At 50.1% G+C, this 21,534-nt stretch overlaps 1 protein-coding gene across 2 annotated transcripts; it reads left to right on the top strand.

Annotated features, from left to right (window-relative positions):
• Nucleotides 1-4,967: 4,967 nt before the first annotated feature.
• Nucleotides 4,968-21,331, top strand: C2 (complement C2). 2 transcript variants are annotated; one of them, XM_087898519.1, is made up of 19 exons: nt 4,968-5,124; nt 6,055-6,179; nt 6,301-6,525; nt 7,645-7,830; nt 10,237-10,413; nt 10,498-10,596; nt 10,807-10,940; nt 14,556-14,694; nt 15,688-15,828; nt 17,368-17,457; nt 19,185-19,325; nt 19,443-19,537; nt 19,624-19,741; nt 19,822-19,987; nt 20,094-20,170; nt 20,281-20,372; nt 20,510-20,636; nt 20,725-20,774; nt 20,902-21,331. In XM_087898519.1, exons 2-19 carry the CDS (start codon nt 6,089-6,091, stop codon nt 21,073-21,075), a joined length of 2,322 nt encoding a protein of 773 aa, XP_087754645.1. In that variant the 5' UTR covers nt 4,968-5,124; nt 6,055-6,088; the 3' UTR covers nt 21,076-21,331. The 2 variants fall into 2 exon arrangements, with proteins under 2 accessions (XP_087754645.1, XP_087754646.1); XM_087898520.1 differs by lacking the exon at nt 4,968-5,124 and adding an exon at nt 5,148-5,166.
• The last annotated feature ends 203 nt before the right edge of the window (nt 21,332-21,534 follow it).

Genomic DNA, 21,534 nt, shown 5'->3' with positions numbered 1-21,534 from the left:
GGTTATCCAAGCGCTCACGTTGGAAGCACATTTACAAGTGACATTAGACAGATTGAATTAAACATTAAGGTGGTACTTATGTATTTAGGTATGTACATGATGTATATGTGTGTGTGTGTGTGTGTAATGCATACATAAAGCACACTCATGTATGTTGTGTGTGTGTAATAACCAATGAAAAAAGAGACCATGAGTGTAAAAGAGAGCAAGGAACATGGAGTATATAAGAGGGTTTGGAGTGAGAAAAGGGAGAAATGATGTAATTGTAGTATAATCTCAAAAAATAAAAGAAATAGCTGGGTGGTGGTGGCGCACGCCTTTAATCCCAGCACTCAGGAGGCAGAGGCAGGCGGATCTCTGAGTTAGAGGCCAGCCTGGTCTGTGCTGGCCAGTGCTGACCATAAACAATGACTGGTGTGTGTGTGTGTGTGTGTGTGTGTGTGTGTGTGTGTGTGTGTGTGAAGTGAAGCCCAGGACAGGTTTTGAGGAGTTGCTTCCTGCTGTGTGAATCCAGAAAGTTGAATGCAGGCTTGTCTGTCGGCAAACTCCTTTACACACAGAACCATCTCTTCAGCCTCCTGACCTCCTTCCCTCCTGACCTCCTTCCTACACACGAGTATTTTTTTGTTTTTGTTTTTGTTTTTATTGAAACAGTTGAGACTATGCTGGAATTTGCTCTGTAGCTAAGAATGTTCCTGATCTCCTAATCCTCCTGCCTAATTGCTGGAGTTAGAGACATAAACCACCACTCTCAGGTTTTTGTTTTTTGTTTTTGTTTTCTAAAGCCAGGTATTGGGCGTACACTTTATTATGTATACAGCGTCCTGCCTGCAGGCCTGTAGAGGGCGCCAGATCCCAGAATAGATGGCTGTGAGCTACCGTGTGGATGCTGGGAATTGAACTCCGGACCTCTGGAAGAGCAGGCAGTGTTCTTAACTACTGAGCCATCTCTCCAGCCCCCACTCCCAGCCTTTGAACTCAGAGTGGGATTTTAAGGATTCAGATATGGCTGGCTCCAAGGAACTGACTACTGTCATCAAAGTCATGGAAGAGCAATGGGTGAACAGCGCAGGATTTGTGCAGACGCAGGCTCAGGACGAGTCTGTGTATCCTCCGAACTTTATCCTTTGTTCACCTCAGGTTTTCTAAAAGTTATTTATTGTAGCCAGGTGGTAGTGGTGCTTGCCTTTAATCCCAGCACTCGGGTGACAGAGGCAGACGGATCTCTGTGAGTTCGAGGCCAGCCTGGTCTACAGAGTGAGTTCCAGGACAGGCTTCAAAACTACAGAGAAATTTTGTCTCGAACCCCTCCCCCCAAATTATTTATTGTTTCACAAATTAATTAATTAATTAATTAATTTTTGAGATAGGCTCTCTCTGTGCATATGTAAGTCTGACTGACCTGGACCTCACTATGAAGACCGTTGAACTCAGATCTGCTTGCTTCTGCCTCCTGAGTGCTGGGACAAAAGGTGTGTGCCACCAGGCCCATCCAAAAAGAGTAAATCTCAAAGCTAAAACAAAATACTAGCTGGGCATGGTAACTAACGCCTTTAACCCTAGTGTTCAGGAGATAGATCTCTGTGAGTTTGAATCTACAAGAGCTAGTCTTAGGACAGGCTCCAAAACTACAGAGAAACCCTGTCTCAGAAAAAGAAAACAAAAACAAAAACGAAGCAACAAAATGTTTACATCGGACCGAGGATACAGCTCAGTTGATAGAGTACTGGCCTAGCGCTCTGAAAGTCCTGGGTCCTGTCACAATGTCACAATGTCAGGCGTGGTGGTGCATGCCTGTAACCCCAGCACTCAGGGCCACACAGAGAATATGAACCCATCTTGGGCTATGAGAAACCTTGTATCATTCAAGGTTTCTCATAGGCACCAAAGGCAGAAAACCAGGAGATTTATGCAACTCTACCCCCTCAGCCTGTTTTCCAGCCCCGGTTCTCCCCGAGGTTTCCAGAGAAATTCTGCTCATATCCAGGGCATATGTGAGGCTGGGGTAGAACTCAGGCATACACACTGCCTAGCATGTACAAAGTCCCGTGCCAGAGCCCCAGCATCAGGAGACCATCGCCAACGACAGCCGATACCCACAGCAAACTAGGGAAGAGTGAAGAGCAGATCCGGTTTCCGGGCGGTCCCTTTTCTCCGTTTACAAATGGCAGCGGCCACACATGCTGCCGACGTCATCTGTTGTCTGCATTTTGTCTGTCTTGAGCTATCCCACTCTACACAGATGAGCCTCAGGATCCGAGAAGCCATGTGATCTTCCATTGTCCACATGCACGTGTGTGGGCCCTCTGCAAGTGAACCCAAACTCGGTACAGCACCCTTTCATGTCTATAGGATCCCGTGTGGGTCTCCACCCTTTCACGTCTATAGGACAACCTGTGGGTCTTCTCCTTTTCTGGACTGAAGTACTAAGTGTTAAGTGTTTTTCTTTGGCCGACAAACCTCTCCGCCAACGCAATAATCCAAATCAAACCAGATCAAACCAAATTAGGAAAGAGCCCAGGTTTAATGGATGGCAGTGCTCCCGGGTGCCCCTCCCACCCACCCACCCCCCGGAAAACACAGAGAGGGAAACAGAGAACTGAAAGACCACGAAAAACTGGGAGACCATGTGTTCATTCTCTGGGGCAGTTTAAATAGCCCGTGGGAGTTGTCTTGACCCTTCCTGGGGAGGGGGTCACCATTTGGCGGGCTTTATCGGAGGTGGAGTTTTGACAGAAGCAACTCCCAGGGGAGGGGGCTTATGCCAGGAGCTGAGGTGAAGCCCCCAGCCAAACACCAAGTAGCTTAAGCTGCTCTTAAACCTGCAGTTCTCTCGCTTCAGCCTCCTGAATGCTGGGATTCTAGGCGTGTGTCCCGTAGCTGGCTGACTCTCCCTTTGGGTACTAACTTTGTTTTCAGTGTGTTTCCCACTGGCCCCAGGTGCGACACTGACGGACAGTAACTAATGTGCCAAGTCATTCCTGAGCATCCTGGCCATCTTAATCCAAAAATTCCTCCCACCACGCTGCCCCACGGGGCTGGGTGTGGGGCAGGCTCCACTGGAGCAGACCCTTACTTGTGCCCTCTATCTGGAGACTCTACCTTCTCGGCCCTGGCAGGGGGTGAAGCGGTGAGGTGGCAAGGACAGGAGCTCCAGAGCAGTTTCTGGGGAGAGGGGAGGAGATGTATTGTAGCCCACGTTTGGGACGGTGTGCCATTGAAAACGTAGAGCAGATGCCAGGTCCCCTCTCACCGAGGTGAAATCCAGAGCAGAGCTTATGGTAAGGTAGGATGTGGGGCAGCTGCAACACTTAACCATTCCCAGCCGGTGCCGGGTCACCACCCTGTCACGTCCCTCTCCTTGTGGAGAAGAGTCCCACCAGCCCTTGGCGGTGTGTAGAGCTCCCTGGGAGAATGGACAAGGAAGAGATGTGGATGTGCAGATGGGCTTTCTCCGGGCTTCAGCTGTTGTCTGACAGATCTTGGGAGACCCAGGAGCCCCTTCTCAGCTTCTTGTTTACTCCTTTAGAAGCCAGCACAGTGGACGATGTCAGAAGGCTCAGTGTGGAACCTAGCGTCTGGGTTTACAAGTCAGCCTTCGAGGACAGGAAGCCAAGAGTCACGAGTGTAAAGCTTCCTCAAGGTGGCAGTAATCCTAGCACTAGCACTGGGAAGTTGGGCAGGAGGGGCAGGAATTCAAGGACATCCTCTACTACAGAGTAAATTTAAGACCAGCGCTGGCGGTGTGAAACCCAGTCTCAAGAAAATGGGGGCTGGAGAGAGGACCAGGTTGGTAATAAAATGCTTGCAAGTGTAGGACGCCTTAGAATCCACATTAAGAGTAATCTCACTGCTGTCGGAAGCAGAGATGGGCAGGTCCCTTGTGAGTTAGTCTGGTTTATTTGGCAAAGTTCTGGGTCAGTGAGAGACCACATCTCAAACAAAAGGTGGAAGGGGCCTGAGGAGTTACATTTACGATTGTCCTCTGATCTCCAGAGGTACAAACACATGTGCACATGCTACACACACACACACACACACACACACACACACACACACAAACACATGCACACACACTCACACATGCCACACACATGCACACACACACACTCACACATGCACACACACTCACACATGCCACACACATCACACACACACTCACACATGCACACACTCACACATGTACACACACGCCACCCACCTCACACACATGCACACACACATGCGCACACACTCACACATGCACACACATGCGCACGCACACACATCCATGAAACAGAAAAAATAGAAAACAATGATACTTTTGTTGTAGATCTGACAGATTTCCTGGGGAGGGTACTCACCTTGACATTGGCCTTGGTGTAATCGCAGAAACAGTAACTATAAGCTCATGGCAGACAGGAGGCTGATACATTGCCTTACATTCTCCATGGCTGGGCAGGGCATAGTAGCACACATCTTTAATCTTGGGAGGCGGAGATGGGGGATCTCTGTGAGTTCAATACCAGCCTGGTCTACAGAGCGAGTTCCAAGACAGCCAGAGCGACATAGTCAGACTCCATCTCGAAAAGAACAAACTAATTTCCCCATGGCTGGATGTCCTGTGTTTGTAACTTTCACTCTCAGGAGACAGAGGCAAGAGGACCAGGAGTTCAAGGCCAGTTTCAGTTACTCAGCAAATTCTAAATCAGTCTGGATTACGGGAGACCCTGTCTCAAAGGGGAAAAATATATCTAAATGTATTGTATGAAAAAAGTTTTTTGTTCCCAGTAAAAAAGGTGTATCTCAAACTAGAAAATACTGTTATTCTTTTGAATACCCAACCCCCATTTTTTTTTTTAACAAGTTTGGAATTTTATCTGCTGGATGTTCAAAAAAAAAAAAATGTTCTAAGCATTCTTCCCGACTTTGTAAGTAACTGCTTGTTTTTCTTTTTTTCAACCCTGTTTTCAAGGAAAGACCCATATGCCATATTCCAAGAATCTCCCCATATGCCAAGAAGCTCTGAAAAGATTAGTTTCGATTCCTCAGAAGCTGTATTAGCAGGACCCACCCGACCAGGGAAGCAGATTCCTGGGGCCAACTCCAAAAGGAAGTGAAGCAGCATAAATACAGTGCTTTCAGGTTTGTGGGTTTGTGTGCTTAACACGATCCACACAAGACTAGGTGTGCTTTAGTGTGTGTGTGTGTGTGTGTGTGTGTGTGGTGTGTGAGTGTGTGTGTGGTGTGTGTGCTGTGTGTGTATGTGTGTGTGCTGTGTGAGTGTGTATGTGTGTGTGCTGTGTGTGTGTGTGCTGTGTGTGTATGTGGTCTGTGTGTGTGATCTGTGTGTATGTGTGTGTGTGTGTGGTGTGTGTGTGTGGTGTGTGAGTGTGTGTGTGTATGTGTGGTGTGTGAGTGTGTATGTGTGTGGTGTGTGAGTGTGGTGTGTGAGTGTGTGTGTGAGTATGTATGTGTGTGTGTGGTGTGTGAGTGTGTATGTGTGTGTGTGTGCTGTGTGTGTGTGCTGTGTGTGTATGTGGTCTGTGTGTGTGATCTGTGTGTATGTGTGTGTGCGGTGTGTATGTGTGTGTGGTATGTGTGTGTATGTGGTATGAGTATGTGTATGTGTGTGTGGTGTGTGTGTATGTGGTATGTGTGTGTATGTAGTGTGGTGTGTGTGGTATGTGTGTGGTGTGTATGTGTGTGGTGTGTGTATGTGTGTATGGTATGTATGTGTGTGTGCGGTGTGTATGTGTGTGTGCGGTGTGTATGAGTTTGATGTGGTGTGTGTGTATGTGGTGTGTGTGTAGTATGTGTGTATGTGTGTGTGTGGTATGTGTGTGTATGTGTGTGGTGTATATGTGTGTATGTGTGGTGTGTGTGTGTGCAGTAGGTGTGTACCCACTTAGGGACAGTGTCCACAGTCTATTGACTGTGATGTCCTGGAATGAAGGAGCAAGGCAAAGGTTCTGCCCCCAAAGCTGAACCCCTAATCTCTGTTGTGACCTCTCCTTTCCTTTTTCTCCCCTTGACCATGCCCTGGCCACTCCCCGCCTTTTGATTCTCTGGCAGCCTGCTCAGCCAGCGGTGGTTTCGGGGAAGTCAGATGACCTTTCTCTCCTCTGGCTCTCGGTTCTCCTGTCCTGACAGCATGGCCCCTCTGCTGACTCTTCTCTGCCTGCTGTGGCTGTGCCCAGGTAGGAGGCAGGGAAGGAGGTTACTGGGGCCCTGTGGGCGTGGCAGGTGCTGCTGGGTCCAGAGACAGCCACTTCTCGCCCCTCTCTCATCTGGGCTGCTTTTCCTTTTCCACACCCACAGGTCTGATCGCTGTCTCCTGTCCTCAGAATGTCAATATCTCCGGTGGTACTTTCACCCTCAGCCATGGCTGGGCACCTGGGAGCCTCCTCACCTACTCCTGTCCCCTGGGCAGCTACCCAGTCCCAGCCTGGAGACGATGCCAGAGCAATGGGCAGTGGCAGACCCCAAGATCCGGCACGCCGTTCACCCTGCGATCCCCTCGGTTTGTTAGAGCCCTCTGCAAACGTGAGTCCCTCTGGGGTTTCTGGGGACCGGTGAGAGAGAGAGAGAGAGAGAGAGAGAGAGAGAGGCTTTCTAAATATCCGAAACACGGGTCTTTAATCCCAGCCCTCGGGAGGCAGAGGCAGGTGGATCTCTGTGAGTCTGAGGCCAACCTGGTCCACATGATGTGTTCTAGGCCAGCCAGGGTTGTAAAATGAGATCCCGTCTCCAAAAAACAGACAGTTCACCCCAACAAAGACCCCCAGAAAACCAAAGAAACCAACCAAACAAGCAAACCCAGAAAAAGTCCACTGTCCTTAGTAAGGACAAACTTTTTTGGGTAAAATCAACTGTAGGATTACTGGCCATTCTAAATGGATGCTGAATGTCTTGGTCCTTGCTGAGAGACTGGGGGACCACAGACCTTGAGGGGGACAGTTCTTTATCAGTCAGTTAGAATGAACTGCTTTAAATCGACAGTATTCCAGCAACTGCCTAAAACAGCAATCTTATGCTCCAATCTGTTTTTTGGGTTTTCTTTGGTGTTGCAAACGGAAATGAAGGATTTACTATGCTCGATCAGCACGCTTAGTGAGTTACTTTCCCCAGCCGTTTTTTTGATTAGTTAATTTTGTTTTGAGCCTGCCAACTCTGTCTGCTTTGGTTTCAAAGGTGAGCTTTGAACTCACTGGGGATGAACTTAAACGCTTGCTTCCCGAGCCCACCTCTCCATGCTGGCTGGACAGGCGTGGGCCACCATGTTTGGCTTTGGGGGTTTTTTGAGTCAGAATGTCACTCTGTAGCCCAGGCTGGACCCAACCTTGAAGTAATTGATTTACCAGGCTCTGCCTTCCGAATGCTGGCATTATATGTGTGCACCCCCCAACTTTCTGGTTTTTTTTCAGGGGGAGAGTGGTTCTGAGACACGGTTTCTCCATGTAGTTGGCCTTGAACTCAGAGATTTACCTGCCTCTGCCTCAGATTCACTATATAGCCTAGTGGGATCTGAGCTTCAGTGGCCCAAGTCCTGAGATGATGGGCTGCACCACACCAAACTCTTCCCGTGTTTTCATGACCAGTCTCGGGTTCTAACAGAAGACCCCTCCCCCACGCCTAGCTTCCGGCTCTTGTCTCTCCCTCCAGCGGTTCGCTGTCCAGCGCCGACTTCCTTTGAGAATGGCATCTACACCCCTCGGCTGGGGTCCCACCCTGTGGGTGGCAACCTGAGCTTCCAGTGTGAGGATGGCTTCACGTTGCGGGGCTCGCCTGTGCGGTACTGTCGCCCCAATGGCGTGTGGGACGGAGAGACAGCTGTGTGTGATGATGGGGGTAAGCGCTCTTACTGTCGGACTGCGTGGGGGTGGGGTGGGAGCGGGCTGCAGCCTCAGAAGCTTTGTGGGGGTAGGGACATGAGGTTGCTGGCAGCACTGTAATATTCCTGGATCAGGTGTGCTGGGGTCTGTGGGCCACACATCACTGACCCGCAGGGAGCCTGGGCCAGGCAGTGGCTGCCGGGTTTCACAGCTGACTCAACGGTTCTACATACCACATACCGTTCAACTTCTTTTTTCTTTTCTCCCTGTCCTCCCCCACTTTTCTCTCCCTCCCTCCCTCCCTCTCTGTCTTCCCTTCCTTCCTTTGAGGCAGGGTCTCACTCTAGCCCAGGTTGAACTGGGGCTTGTTCTGTAGCCCACGATGGCCTTGAACTCGCAGCAATCTCGGTCTCCTCAGTGCTCAGATTACAGGCAGGAGCTATCAAGCCTAGTCAGTCTGCTTTTCTAAATGCTTTCAGACACTTTGTACTCAGCCCCAGGACGTATCACAGACAAGATCTGTGAGCAATGGAGAGCTGAGTGTTGGGCTCAGTGTCCAGCATCTGGAGCCGGGTGTGTGACTCCAGCTGCTCTGAGTTAGACAGCCTCTGGACAGGTTCCTTACCTTTCCTGTGCCTCGCTTTTCACATCTGCAAAATGGGAGTTGTGGGGCTGCCAAGAGGGCTCAGCAGTTAGAGCACCTTACTCCTTTTCTAGAGGACCAGAGTTTGGTTCCCAGCGCCCCCGGCTCACACCCGCCAGTAGCTTTAGATCCAAGGTATCCAATGCTCTTGCCTAGCCTTCACACAGACACCCTCATACAAAATAAGACTTTTAAAAAGGGGGAACGGGACAGGCAGGGGTGGCGCATGCCTTCCATCCCAGTACTTGGGAGGCAGAGGCAGGAGATCTCTGTGAGTTTGGGGCCAGCCTGCTCTACAGAGTGAGTTCTAGGACAGCTAAGGTTACATAGAGAAACCCTGTCTTGGGAAAAAAAAAAAAAGAAAAGAAAAGAAAAGAAAAGAAAAAATAAGAAAGAGAAATAGCAAAGAGTGCTAGGTGGTTAGTGGGGCTGAAATTACTGAGCAGTGTTCCAAGGGAACAGAGGGGCTACAGAGAGAAGCCCGCCGGCTGCTGTCAGTAGCTGTGCTGTGCCTGAGGCCCTGGCCCTGGCCCAGCCTCGTGTGGGCCTTCCCACAGAGTCCTGTCTTCACAGCTTCCCTGGACAGCCGCCAGAACCTGGTGACCCCTGAGCACTTCACAGCCCTGTGAGCAGTGTTGGGGGGAGACGTGGGCCTCCCAGGATCCCCTGGAGCCACTTTGCCCAGGCTGGCTTCAGGCACAGGCTACCTGTGAACTCCTGATCCTCTTGCCTTGGCTACCAGAGTGCATACTGCCACCACATCCAGCTTCTCCATCACACAGAAGGCAGCGTCCCCGAGGTAGCAGGACCGTGTCCTCACCCACCTACCCAGACAGCGACACCTTACTCACGCTCTTGAGTCTTTCCCAAATAGCCAAATATTCCAACATAAATATAATTTGCTTTAAATTTGACACACAATCTTCCTGTATTAAAGAATGCAATTGGTGTGTGAGACTGGGGATGGGATCCAGGATTTCGGGAATGCCAGGCAAGCCCTCTACCAGTGAGCTATACTCCAAACTCTATAGTAGGAAAATTTAAAAATATGTGTTTATTCAATAGCACACACCTTTAATCCCAGCACTCTGGAGCCAGAGGCAGGTGGATCTCTGAGTTTGAGACCAGCCTGGTCTACATAGAGCCACCATTACACACGGTTGGTTATGAGCCACCATGTGGCTGCTGGGTATTGAACTCAGGACCTCTGGAAGGACAGTCAGTGCTCTTAACCTCTGAGCCATTCCTCCAGCCCCCATCACATTTTCCTTAGTTCAGTACTTTAGTTTTGAGAATTATGAATGTTGTCATGAGAGTCCATGCTTCTCTCTCTCTTTTAAATTATACAGCATTCTGCTATATGGATGTACTGTAAAGTATTATTCATGCCCTGTTGAGTATTTGAGTGGTGTCTGGTTTGGGGCTACGAGTGAGGTTTTGAACTGTCTCTCACGGACTTCCTCCTCTGGGGTGATAAGCTGGCAGACTTAGCTTTATGCAGATTCCCCAGTGGACACGCCAACTGCTCAAACAGAGTTCAGGTTGTTCCACACTCTCTCGGAGTCACCTCTAGGTTGAGGGTCGACCATTCCCCTCATGTGTGGCCATCACTGCCCGGGTCAGGCCTGGAGGGCTCCAGGGGTGGCTGAGGCCTAGGTAAGGTCTCCACCGTGCTTTAGTCCGAAGCTTCTGGTGTCTAAGGAAGAAGACCATGGTGTGAAGGATGAGGGCGGTGAGCTGGGCAGACATTGCAGACCCTTACCTGCTGTTCTCTTGCAGCTGGTCACTGCCCCAACCCGGGCAGTTCAGTGGGCACAGTACGGACAGGCTCACGCTTTGACCTTGGGGACAAGGTCAGATACCGCTGTTCCTCCTTAAATCTGGTGCTGACTGGCTCTGAGGAGCGGGAGTGTCAGAGCAATGGGGTGTGGAGCGGGACGGAACCGGTCTGCCGACGTGAGTACCCAGTACCCTCGGTGTTCTCCTGGGACTCCACACCCAGGTCTGGTCCTGGCTGACCTCCTGTGGCTCTTCCCACAGAGCCGTACTCTTACGACTTCCCCGAGGATGTGGCCTCTGCCCTAGGCACCTCCTTCACCAGTCTGCTTGTGGCCACCAATCCCATCCAGAAGAGGACAGGTGAGTATTGGAGAACGGACCCGGACAGAGCAGGAGAGGGGCAGTTTGCCTGGATGCTGGGAGCTGGATGACCCTTGTTGTCGCACGGGGTCGAGGTGGGCATCTGAGCCCAGGGTCGGGTAGGGGTGAGTGACTGAGCCAGGGGTGGAGTTGGCATCTGAGCCCAGGGTGGGTGGGCATCCTAAATGCTTTGTTTCCTGTTTTATTTAGAAAATCTGGGCCGTAGAATCCAAATCCAGCGCTCAGGGCACCTGAACCTTTATCTACTGCTTGATGCTTCTCAGAGTGTGTCCAAAGAAGATTTTGAGATCTTCAAGGAGAGCGCCATCCTCATGGTGGACAGGGTGAGGAATCCAGAACCTGTGGGCAGTCATTCCTTCCCAACCCTGCTGGTGACTTTTCTCTTTTGCTCAGAATTCCACTCAATTCACCTCCTTCTAGAAGTCTCTCCCAGGCCACCAGAACCATGAGTTCAGTGTATATGATTATATCTTTATTCCACAAATGTGTTGGGACACCTACTATGTCTGAGGCACAGGGCTGGGTGCCTGGAGACACCTCACAGGAGCAAAGCGCCGCTCTGGAGTTTCAGGGGTCCATCATCCACAACTGCGGTCTCCAGAGGCATCCAGATAACCTACGGGGCGTGCCAGAAGAACCTGGCACTTCTGTTGAATAATAAATCTTCTTCCTTCCTTCCTTCCTTTCCCTTTTTCTTTTGTTTCTTGAGACAGAGTTTCTCTGTGTAGCTGCTGTGGCTGTGCTGAAACTCATCCTGTAGACCAGGCTGGCCTCAAATTCACAGAGATCCTCCTGCCTCTGCTTCCCAAGAACTGGAATTAGTGTGTGCCACCACTGCCTGATTAAACCAATAGTTTCAAAAATTGAAGCCACATTTATACTATTAAGCCAATAATTTCTTTTTAAGAAGGTGTTTTTATTGAGCTCTATATTTTTCTCTACTCCCCTCCCCGCCTCTCCCCTCCCCTTCTGCCCTCTCCCATGGTCCCCATGCTTCCTATTTACTCAGGAGATCTTGTCTTTTTCTACTTCCCATGTAGATTAGCTCCATGTACATCTCTCTTAGATCTTCATTGTTGTCTAAGTTCTCTGGGATTGTGATTTGTAGGCTGGTTTTTCTTTGCTTTATGTCTAAAAGCCACTTATGAGTGAGTACATGTGATAATTGTCTTTCTGGATCTGGGTTACCTCACTCAATATGATGTTTTCTAGCTCCATCCATTTGCCTGCAAATTCCAAGATGTCATTATTTTTTTTCTGCTGTGTAGTACTCCATTGTGTAAATGTACAACTTTTCCCTTATCCATTCTTCGGTTGAGGAGCATTTAGGTTGTTTCCAGGTTCTGACTATGACAAACAAAGCTGCTATGAACATAGTTGAGCACATGTCTTTGTGGCACGATTGAGCATTCTTTGGGTATATACCCAAAAGTGGTATTGCTGGGTCTTGAGGAAGGTTGTTTCCTAATTTTCTGAGAAATTGCCACACTGATATCCAAAGGGGTTGTAACAGTTTGCATTCCCACCAACAATGCAGACGTGTTCCCTTTTCCCCACAACCTCTCCAGCATAAGTTGTCATCAGTGTTTTTTGTTTTTTTTGAGACAAGGTTTCTCTGTAACTTTGGAGCCTGTCCTGGAACTCACTTTGTAGACCAGGCTGGCCTCGAACTCACAGAGATCCGCCTGCCTCTGCCTCCCGAGTGCTGGGATTAAAGGCGTGTGCCACCACCGCCCAGCTCATCAGTATTTTTGATTTCTCTGATGGCTAAGGATGTTGAACATTTCCTTAGCATCTTTCAGTCATTTTAGATTCATCTGTTGAGAGTTCTCTGCTTAGGTATGTACCCTATTTTTTTTATTGGATTATTTGTTCTTTTGATGAACAATTTCTTCAGTTCTTTTTATATTTTGGAGATCAAACCTCTGTCCGATGTGGGATTTGTGAAGATCTTTTCCCATTCTGTAAGCTATCATTTTGTCTTGTTGACTGTGTCCTTTGCTTTACAGAAGCTTTTCAGTTTCAGGAGGTCCCATTTATTAATTGTTTCTCTCAGTGCCTGTGCTGCTGGGGTTATATCTAGGAAATGGTTGTCTGTGCCAATGTGTTCAAGTGTACTTCCCACTTTCTCATCTATAAGGTTCAGTGTGACTGGCTTTATGTTGAGGTCTTTGATCCATTTGAACTTGAGTTTTGTGTATGGTGATAGGTATGGATCTATTTGCATTCTTCTACATATCCATTTATGCCAGTATCATTTGTTAAATATGCTTTCTTTTTTCCATTTGATTTTTTTTACTTCTTTCTTTGTCAAAAATCAGGTGTTCATAGTGTGTGGATTAATATCCAGTTTTCCATTTGGTTTCATTGGTCTTCTTGTCTGTTTTTATGCTAATATCAGGTTGTTTTCCATACTATATAAGCCAATAATTTCATACCCCAAGACAGATATGGTAGAGACGGGATGTTAGGAGGTCAAGGCCCGCCTCAGACAGCATGGGACCAACAAAAGACTGGGAAAATAGCTCATGGGTAAAGGCACCTGTTGCACAAACCTTATTTCAGATTTCTGGAATCCGAATAGAAAAAATTTGTCAGATACCATAGACGTGTTTGTAAACCCAGGGGGGTGGGGGGCAGGGACAGAACTGTTGGACACTGTCCAGTAGCTTCCCTGGAGCACTCAGCACAGAGCACACACACACACACGAGGAGGGCAGCACCAACAAGAACCATAGAACTATGTCCTAGAACACACTATACAGACCAGGCTGGCTTCAGACTCACAGAGATCAGCTTGCCTCTCCCCACCATACCCGGCCCAATACTTTTGTTTGTTTGTTTATTTTTTGAGACAGGGTTTCTCTGTAGCTCTAGTGCCTGTCCTAGTACTTGCTCTGTAGATCAGGCTGACCTCAAGTTCACAAAGATCTACTTCCTGCCTCTGCCTCTCGAGTGCTGGGATTAAATGTGTGTGCTGCCACCACTACCTGGCTGACCTTGAATTTTGATTCTATTGCCTTGATGTGGATTTGTCTCTATTCCCAACTCCATCTTATTTTATTTTTATTATTTTTAATTTTTATTTATGTGTGTGTATTTGTGATTGTGTGAGTGAGTGCCACATGTGTGTATGTGTGCATGTGTGTATATATGTGTATGTGTGTGCATGTGTGTGTGTGTGCATGTGGGGGGGAGGACAGACACAGGCGCTGGATACCTTAGAGCTGAAATTACAGGCATTTGTTAAATTATAGGCATCTGTGAGCCATCCAGCCGTGTTCTGGGATTGGAACTCGGGTAGAACAGCAAATGCTCTTAGCTGCCGACCGTCACTCTAGCCCTGCCCCCAGCTGCATTTAAAGAGGATTTGTGTGTGTTCTGAAGACTGTTTTAGACCTTAAATGAGTAACTCTGGCCGCCCTACATCTCTCCTCAGTGGTCTGGTTCAGGCGGAAGAAGCACAGCTCAATTTCTTTTTTCTTCTTTTTTTTTGGGGGGGGGGGGTTCGAGACAGCTTTGGAGACTTTGGAGCCTGTCCTGGAACTAGCTCTTGTAGACCAGGTTGGCCTCGAACTCACTGAGCTCTGCCGGCCTCTGCCTCTCGAGTGCTGGGATTAAAGGCGTGAGCCACCACCGCCCGGCACACAGCTCAATTTCTTTAACTGTGAGATGGGCATGCTCGTCACGGACCATCACTGACCTGATGTGTGGGTGAAATGAGGAGGGGGTCTGCCAGAAGCACATACTTGGCGTGCGCCGTTCCCTGAGTTTCTCACCAAGGGTCTCGCGGGTCAGCTCAGCGCATGCGTCATCCTCTGAGTTTCTCGCTAAGGGTCTTGCGGGTCAGCTGAGCGCAAGCTCTTGGTGTCTCGGGACCTGCTCTTGTCTAGTTTCGCCGCACCTGCCCCATACCACTTCTCTCCCACTCTCTACAGATCTTCAGCTTCGAGATCAAGGTCAGCGTTGCTATCATCACCTTTGCTTCCGAGCCCAAGACCATCATGTCCATCCTGAATGAGAAATCCCAGGATGGGGTGGAGGTGATCAGCAGTCTGGACAAAGTCTGCTATAAAGGTTTGGTTGTCATCTGCTGGGGGAAGTGGGGAGTAGAGGAAGGACCGAGCAGCTGCTGAGACCCCAGAGGGGAGGAGCCTGAAGGTGCTGCTCATATCGCAGGTCATCCTTGGCTACCTATGGAAACTGAGGCCAACCTGAGCTACATGAAACCCTTCGTCAGGGATGACAGGGATGGAGGGGGGGAGGGAAGGGAGGAAAAGAGAAAGAGTGAGAGAGATATTGAGTACCTTCTTCCTCCTCCTCCTCTCCCTCCCCTCCTCTCCTCCTCCCCTCTCCCTCCCCCTAGACAGAGTTTCTCTGTGTAACAGTCCTAGCTGTCCTGGAACTCACTTTGTAGACCAGGCTGGCCTCGAACTCACAGAGATCCGCCTGCCTCTGCCTCCCGAGTGCTGGGATTAAAGGCGTGCGCCACCACCGCCCAGCACATTTCTTCATTCTTCAGGCACTTGGGTCCAAGGGTAATGCTAGGATTCCAGTTTCTACACTTCATAGCTTTCGTTACCCGCCCACATACCATGTAAAACCATGCATACCGTGCCTGGGTGCCTCCAGACAGCTGCACCGCGAGCTCTTTGGAAACTCCATCTTATCTTTGGAACATGTAGTGCTTTTAGACTGAAAATTACCCAGTGAGTGTTTCCATTGTATTTAATTAAATTATTTAATTTAATTTTTGAGACAAGATCTCTGTGTAGCTGACCTAGAACTTGTTCTGTAGACCATGCTGGCCTCGAACTCACAGAGATCCCCTTGCCTCTGTCTTCTGAGTGCTAGGGTTACAGACTTGCACCATCATATCTGTTTCTGCAGTGCACATTCTAAGGTGGAAAAACCAAAATGCTTGAAAGGATATACAAGCTATCTGAGCTTATCAGACACGCTGACCCCTTGCGTTTCTGGTTCTCTTACACAGAGACGCACCATTCCCAGTCAGGTAGAGAGGGTTTTTGTTGTTTGTTTTCAAGAGATTTTTCTTCTGGCACATTCCAGATCATGAAAACGCCTCTGGGACTAACATCTTAAAGGCTCTGAACAGCGTCTACCTCATGATGAATAACATGATTGCCCGGTTCAACCTGGAGACCTCTGCTTGGCATGAGATCCGCCACGCCATTATCCTGCTGACAGACGGTGGGTGTCTCCCTAGCTGCTGGAGGTCGGCAACAATGGGCAGCGTCAGGACAGGCTCTGAAGTCCTGTGTTCTGGTTGTCTTTCTGCTGTTGGGGAACTCACTTGGTCTTTTTGTTTGTTTAGCTTTGAGACAGGTTTTCTCTGGGTAGCCTTAGGTGGTCTGGAACTCACTATGTAGACCACACCAGCCTCAGACTCACAGAGATCCACTTGCCTCTGTCTTGTCTTCTAAGTTCTGGGATGAAAGATGTACACACCCATGCCTTACTTACTTAATTTTATTTTGTTTAAGAACTCTTGGTCTTCTTGCTTCAGCCTACAGAGTGGCTCGAATTACAAGTATGTGCCACAACACCTAGCCCATAAACACACACACACACACACACACACACACACACACACACACACTTTAATTATCCACTCACCTGTTGGTGGGCAGCACGGCTGATTCCATTTGTCTGCTTTAGTGAATTAGGCAGCTATAATCAGACGTTTCTCCCGAAGGGTGTGCAGCTCTCCGGGCACACATGCCCGGGAGTGAAACAGCGAAACAGCTGGGGCATGCGGTAGCTCTGTTCTGAATGTTTTTGAGCAATGTTCGGCATGTTCTCCACACTGCTGTACATAACTTCGCATCTTGGCTAGCAGTGAGTGGGCTCCTTTCTCTCTACATCCTCTCCAGACTGGTTGTGAGGTTGGCTGGTGTCAGCCGTCCTGACTGGGGTGGAATGGTTGTCTCAAAGTAGTTTTAGTTTGCATTTCCTTGATGAGTAAGGGCACCAAACACATTTAAAAATAGTTATGGGCCTAAGTGTTTTGATTTTTTTTTTAAAGCTGTCTATTCAGTTCTTTTGCCCATTTATTGACTGGGAGTTTTATTTTTATTTGTTTGTTTATTTATTTATTTATTTTTGGTTTTTCGAGACAGGGTTTCTCTGTAGCTTTGGAGCTTGTCCTGGAACTAGCTCTTGTAGACCAGGCTGGCCTCGAACTCACAGAGATCCGCCTGCCTCTTCCTCCTGAATGCTGGGATTAAAGGCATGTGCCACCACCGCCCGGTGGGAGTTTTATTTTCTTAGCACCTAGTTTCTCCAATTCTTTCTAAAACCTACAAGTTAGCTCTTTGTCTGCAGTTCATTTGGTAAAGGCTGTCCCCACTCGGGGTTCTGTTCTCTGCTGTTTCCTTTGCTTTACAGAAATGGTTTGTCTTCATGTGTTTATTTGGTTTTGCCTGCATGTATTTGTATGTATGTATGTATGTATGTATGTGCATTATATGTGAGTCTAGAGCCCTTGGAGGTCAGAATAGGGCATTGGATCCCCCAGAAATGGAGTTCTAGATAGTTGTGAGCCACCATGTAGGTGCTGGGAACTGAACACAGATCCTCTGGAAGAGCAACAAGTAGTCTTACCCACCAAGCCATCTCTCCAGCCCCAAACGGTGTGTTTTAAAATGGCTGAATGTGCCTCATGTTCCCAGAGCCGTGAGAAATTCTGCATTCATTCCAAATGGAGCACTCTCTCCCTTCTCTGTCTAGGGAAGTCCAACATGGGTGGCTCTCCCAAGCGAGCAGTTGATGACATCAGGAGTATCCTGGACATCAGTCAGAACAGGAACGACTATCTGGGTAAGGCTCTGCCCAATCCAAGCTGCCAGCAGGGTGGGGGCGGGCTCCTCTGCCGGGGGTTCCAGTGTGAGTTAGCCTGGCTCTGAGCCATAAGGGTTTCCCGGTAGTTCTGCGTGGCAGTGGCTGAGTATCACATGGAGGACCTGGGTACCAAACTGGCTATGGTCCCTACTCCGGTTCCATCTGCGGAGGGCTGGGGCTGCGGGCTGTTTCTTCTGTCCTGAGTGGTGCTGTCGGCACCGGACCAGCTTCTGCAGGTGGGTAGGGGAAGAAGGTGCCGATGAAAGTGTGGTCTGGTGCAGAGAACCGCTCAGTATTGTCCACCGCCATGCCATTACCATCTCGTGTTTCAGGAAACTTTGCAGGAAGAAGGGCCTGGGTTCCCTGTAGGGACTGTCCCCTCCCGTGTCCCTTCAGCAGTAGACACCTAGGTGAGGCGTTGGCAGGCGAAGCTGCTAAGGAACAAATAACTTCTCAGGTTCAGGGTGACCACAAAGTGGTCTATGACTAGAAAACAATTGCATTTTTTTTCTTTAGGTCTTTTTTTTTTAAGACAGGGTCTTGCTATGTAGAGGCCTGGTGGCTGCAGGTGTCCTTGGCTTGTAGCCACAAGACCCCAACCTTCAACTCTGTCTTCCACCCCATTTTCTGTCCTGTTTCCACAGTGTCCCGTGAGCTATATTTGGGTTCAAATTTCCTATGTATTTATTATCTTGTGCCTACCAAGCAAGCACTCTGCCACTGAACTATATCCCTAGCCCTCTGTCTACTTTTATTATAAATATATTTATCTCTATCTCTGTAGATGTATGTGTCTGTGTGAATGGATGCTGCATGAATGTGAATGCCCTTGCTGCCCCTGGAGCTGGAGTTACAGGCCGTGGGTGCTGGGAACACATTCACTCCCTCCAGAAAAGCAGCAAGCACTCTTGACGGCTGAGCCATCTCTCCAGCCCTCTTTTGTTTTATTTTTGGGACAGGCCTGGGCTGACCTCTAACTCACTAAGTAACCGAGGCTGGCTTTGAACTCCTGATCTTCCTGCTTCCACCTCCTGAGTGCTGGTAATACCAGGCCTGTATCCCCAGCGGTGGGACACACCTTTGATCCCAGCACTTGAGAGGCAGAGGCAGGAGAATCTCTGAGTTTGAGACCAGCCTGGTCTACAGAGCAAGTTCCGGGACAGCCAGGGCTACACAGGGAAACCCTGTCTCAACACCTGCACCCCCTCCCCCCAAAAAAAAACCCTGTTTCTAATGCAGGTCACATTCACAATGGAACCTGAACACATTCTTCTAGGACACACGGTTCTACCGTGTGTAGGCAATACACAAAGTAAACAAGGCAGTTGTTTAGCCTGCGAGTGATAGGTACCCAGTGCCATGATGTGAAGCCAAATGGGTAGGGCGTGCCAGGGTCTGGGGCATCGCACACTTAGAAGACCTTGCTGAAGAGCCATGTGGACGCCTGGGGCAGAGTACCCCAGCCAGAGGTGCAGCTGGAGCAGAGGCCTGAGCAGGGTGTGCTTGTGGGTTTGAGGGCCTTCTCGGAGGCTGTGCAGGGTTGGGGTCCAGGGATGGTGGCAGGAGGAGAGGGAGACAGGCAGGGATGGAGGAGGCAGAGTCTGTCTAATTCAGGTCTTTGTTGGCTCGGTGAGCTCAAGTGCCCGCCTCACGTCTTGGGTGGGCTCTGGGCCACAGGCTCTCGTGACGTCCCTCCTTCCCCTCAGATATCTATGCTATCGGGGTGGGCAAACTGGATGTGGACTGGAAAGAGCTGAACGAGCTGGCGTCCAAGAAGGATGGCGAGAGACATGCCTTCATCCTGCAGGACGCGAAGGCCGTGCAGCAGGTCTTTGAGCACATGCTGGGTACGTGAAGCTTCGTCCCCCTGGCCGCAGAGAGCAGAGTGGGGAATCAGCCGGGAGCTGGGGTGCCAGCCTGGACCTGTATCCGTCACCCACCTCCTTCCCTGCCTTTGCCCACAGATGTCTCCAAGCTGACGGATACCATCTGTGGGGTGGGGAACATGTCTGTCAATGCCTCTGACCAGGAGAGGACACCTTGGCATGTCACCTTTAAGGTATGGGGAAGGAGGGGCAGGGATTAGATCCCAGAGGTGAAAACAGCCAGACACAGCCAACCTGTACTGTTGTCTGTTCCCTGTAGCCCAAGAGCAAGGAGACTTGCCGGGGGTCCCTCATCTCTGACCAGTGGGTACTGACAGCAGCTCACTGCTTCCATGATAGCCAGATGGAGGACCGCCACCTGTGGAGGGTCACCGTGGGTAAGTCAGGAGCTGCAGCCGGCCCCTCACCCAAGGCCAGAGTCATCACCGGTTCATGTCTAATCCACCACTGTCCCCAGGGGACCCCACCTCTCCTCATGGCAAAGAATTCCTGGTGGAGAAGGCGCTGATCGCCCCAGGGTTTGACGTCCACGCAAAGCAGAGCCAGGGCATCTCTGAGTTCTACGCCGATGATATTGCCCTGCTGAAGCTGACCCAGAAAGTGAAAATGTCCACCCATGCCAGGTGCCTGAGCCCAGGCTGGGAGGGCACCCTACAGAGGACAGCGTTTTGGAAAGTACCAGAGGGGATACTGAGGGCTGGCCCATGTGACGGTCTCCTTTCTCCCCAGGCCGATCTGCCTTCCTTGCACGGTGGAGGCCAACATGGCTCTTCGGAGATCCCAAGGCGGCACCTGTAGAGAACATGGTTAGCTGGGGGCAGAGCTCGGCTGAGCTGGCAGGTTGGGGCTGCAGTCCTCACCGCAGGGGCTCTGGGTAAGGAAGCCTGTGCTGACACTGCCTTCTCCCCACCGGCAGAGACTGAACTTCTGCAGCAGCAGAAGGTTCCTGCGCATTTTGTGGCTTTGAATGGGAACAAACTGAACATCAACCTCAGGACAGGACCAGAGGTGAGAGCTCAGAAGGGATCCTGTGGAGGCAGCTCCCAGAATGTCCAGCCCTGCCTGGAGTCTCCCCTTCTCCAGGGCCTAGCTGGTCTGCTTAATGTCTCCTGGCATGTTCTTCTCTCCTACTCCCCGCATTGCAGCGGGCAAACTGTATCAAGGCCGTCTCCGAAAACAAAAACGCCTTCCCCGGCTTGACGGACGTCAGTGAGGTAGTGACAGACCAGTTCCTATGCAGTGGGATGGAACAGGATGACAATCCCTGCAGAGGTGAGAAAGCCACCCCTGCACTCCCACGAGATGTTACGGAGACATCTGTCCTGGGTGACACTGTCTCTTGTCCCTTCTTTCCCTGCAGGAGAATCTGGGGGTGCAGTTTTCCTTGAGCGGAGATACAGGTTTTTCCAGGTGGGAAGTGGGGCCAGGCAGGGTGCGAGTTCTTCTTGCAGGGTCAGGTGGGAGCCCTTCGAGGAACAGATGGGTTGAGTCTTGGAGTAAGGCTGGCACTGCCCAACCCCATCCTCTCTTCCTCCAGGTGGGCCTGGTGAGCTGGGGTCTTTACGATCCTTGTCAAGGTTCCTCCAACAAAAACTCGCGCAAGAAGCCTCCCCAGGGTGTGAAGCCTAGAGACTTCCACATCAATCTCTTCCGCCTGCAGCCCTGGCTGCGGCAACACCTGGATGGAGTCCTGAACTTTTTGCCCCTTTAACTTGGTCCCTGAGTCCTTTACTGTTCTGACCCCTCCTGCCCACGACCTCCGAGTGTCCTCACTCCTGGGTACATAAACCCTGGGCCCCAGGAACCCAGAGACAAAAGGTGGGGAATCCCCAGGGTTGTACTGGGACCTCTGTCCGGCGGCCTTGCCCTGCCTGTGTGCAAACCTTCCTTAGAGTGCATGGCTTGCACTTTTCACTCTCACACGGAATTTCCCACTTATGAAATTAATAAAAACAGTGATTTCCACATCGGCCTGTCTTATGTCTTGGGGGTGGGGAGGCCAGGGAGGTTCCAGGAAGGTCAGAGACCCTGCTGTACAAACAGCAGCTGGACTCTGCCCCATCATAGTCTATGGGAAGCTGGCCTCTAAGGGGGTGGTCTGGGCCTGCTGGGAGGGTCTGGGGGCTAAGGGGTCCCTCTGCAAGGGAAGTCCTGGCACTTGATCAGTAAA

The sequence above is a fragment of the Myodes glareolus genome, chromosome 18, assembly GCF_982192425.1.
Source record: "Myodes glareolus chromosome 18, mMyoGla1.1, whole genome shotgun sequence".
NCBI classification, from domain to species: Eukaryota; Metazoa; Chordata; class Mammalia; order Rodentia; family Cricetidae; genus Myodes; species Myodes glareolus.
The sequence above is the reverse complement of the archived record's forward strand: the minus strand, read 5'-3'. Positions and strand labels throughout refer to the sequence as shown.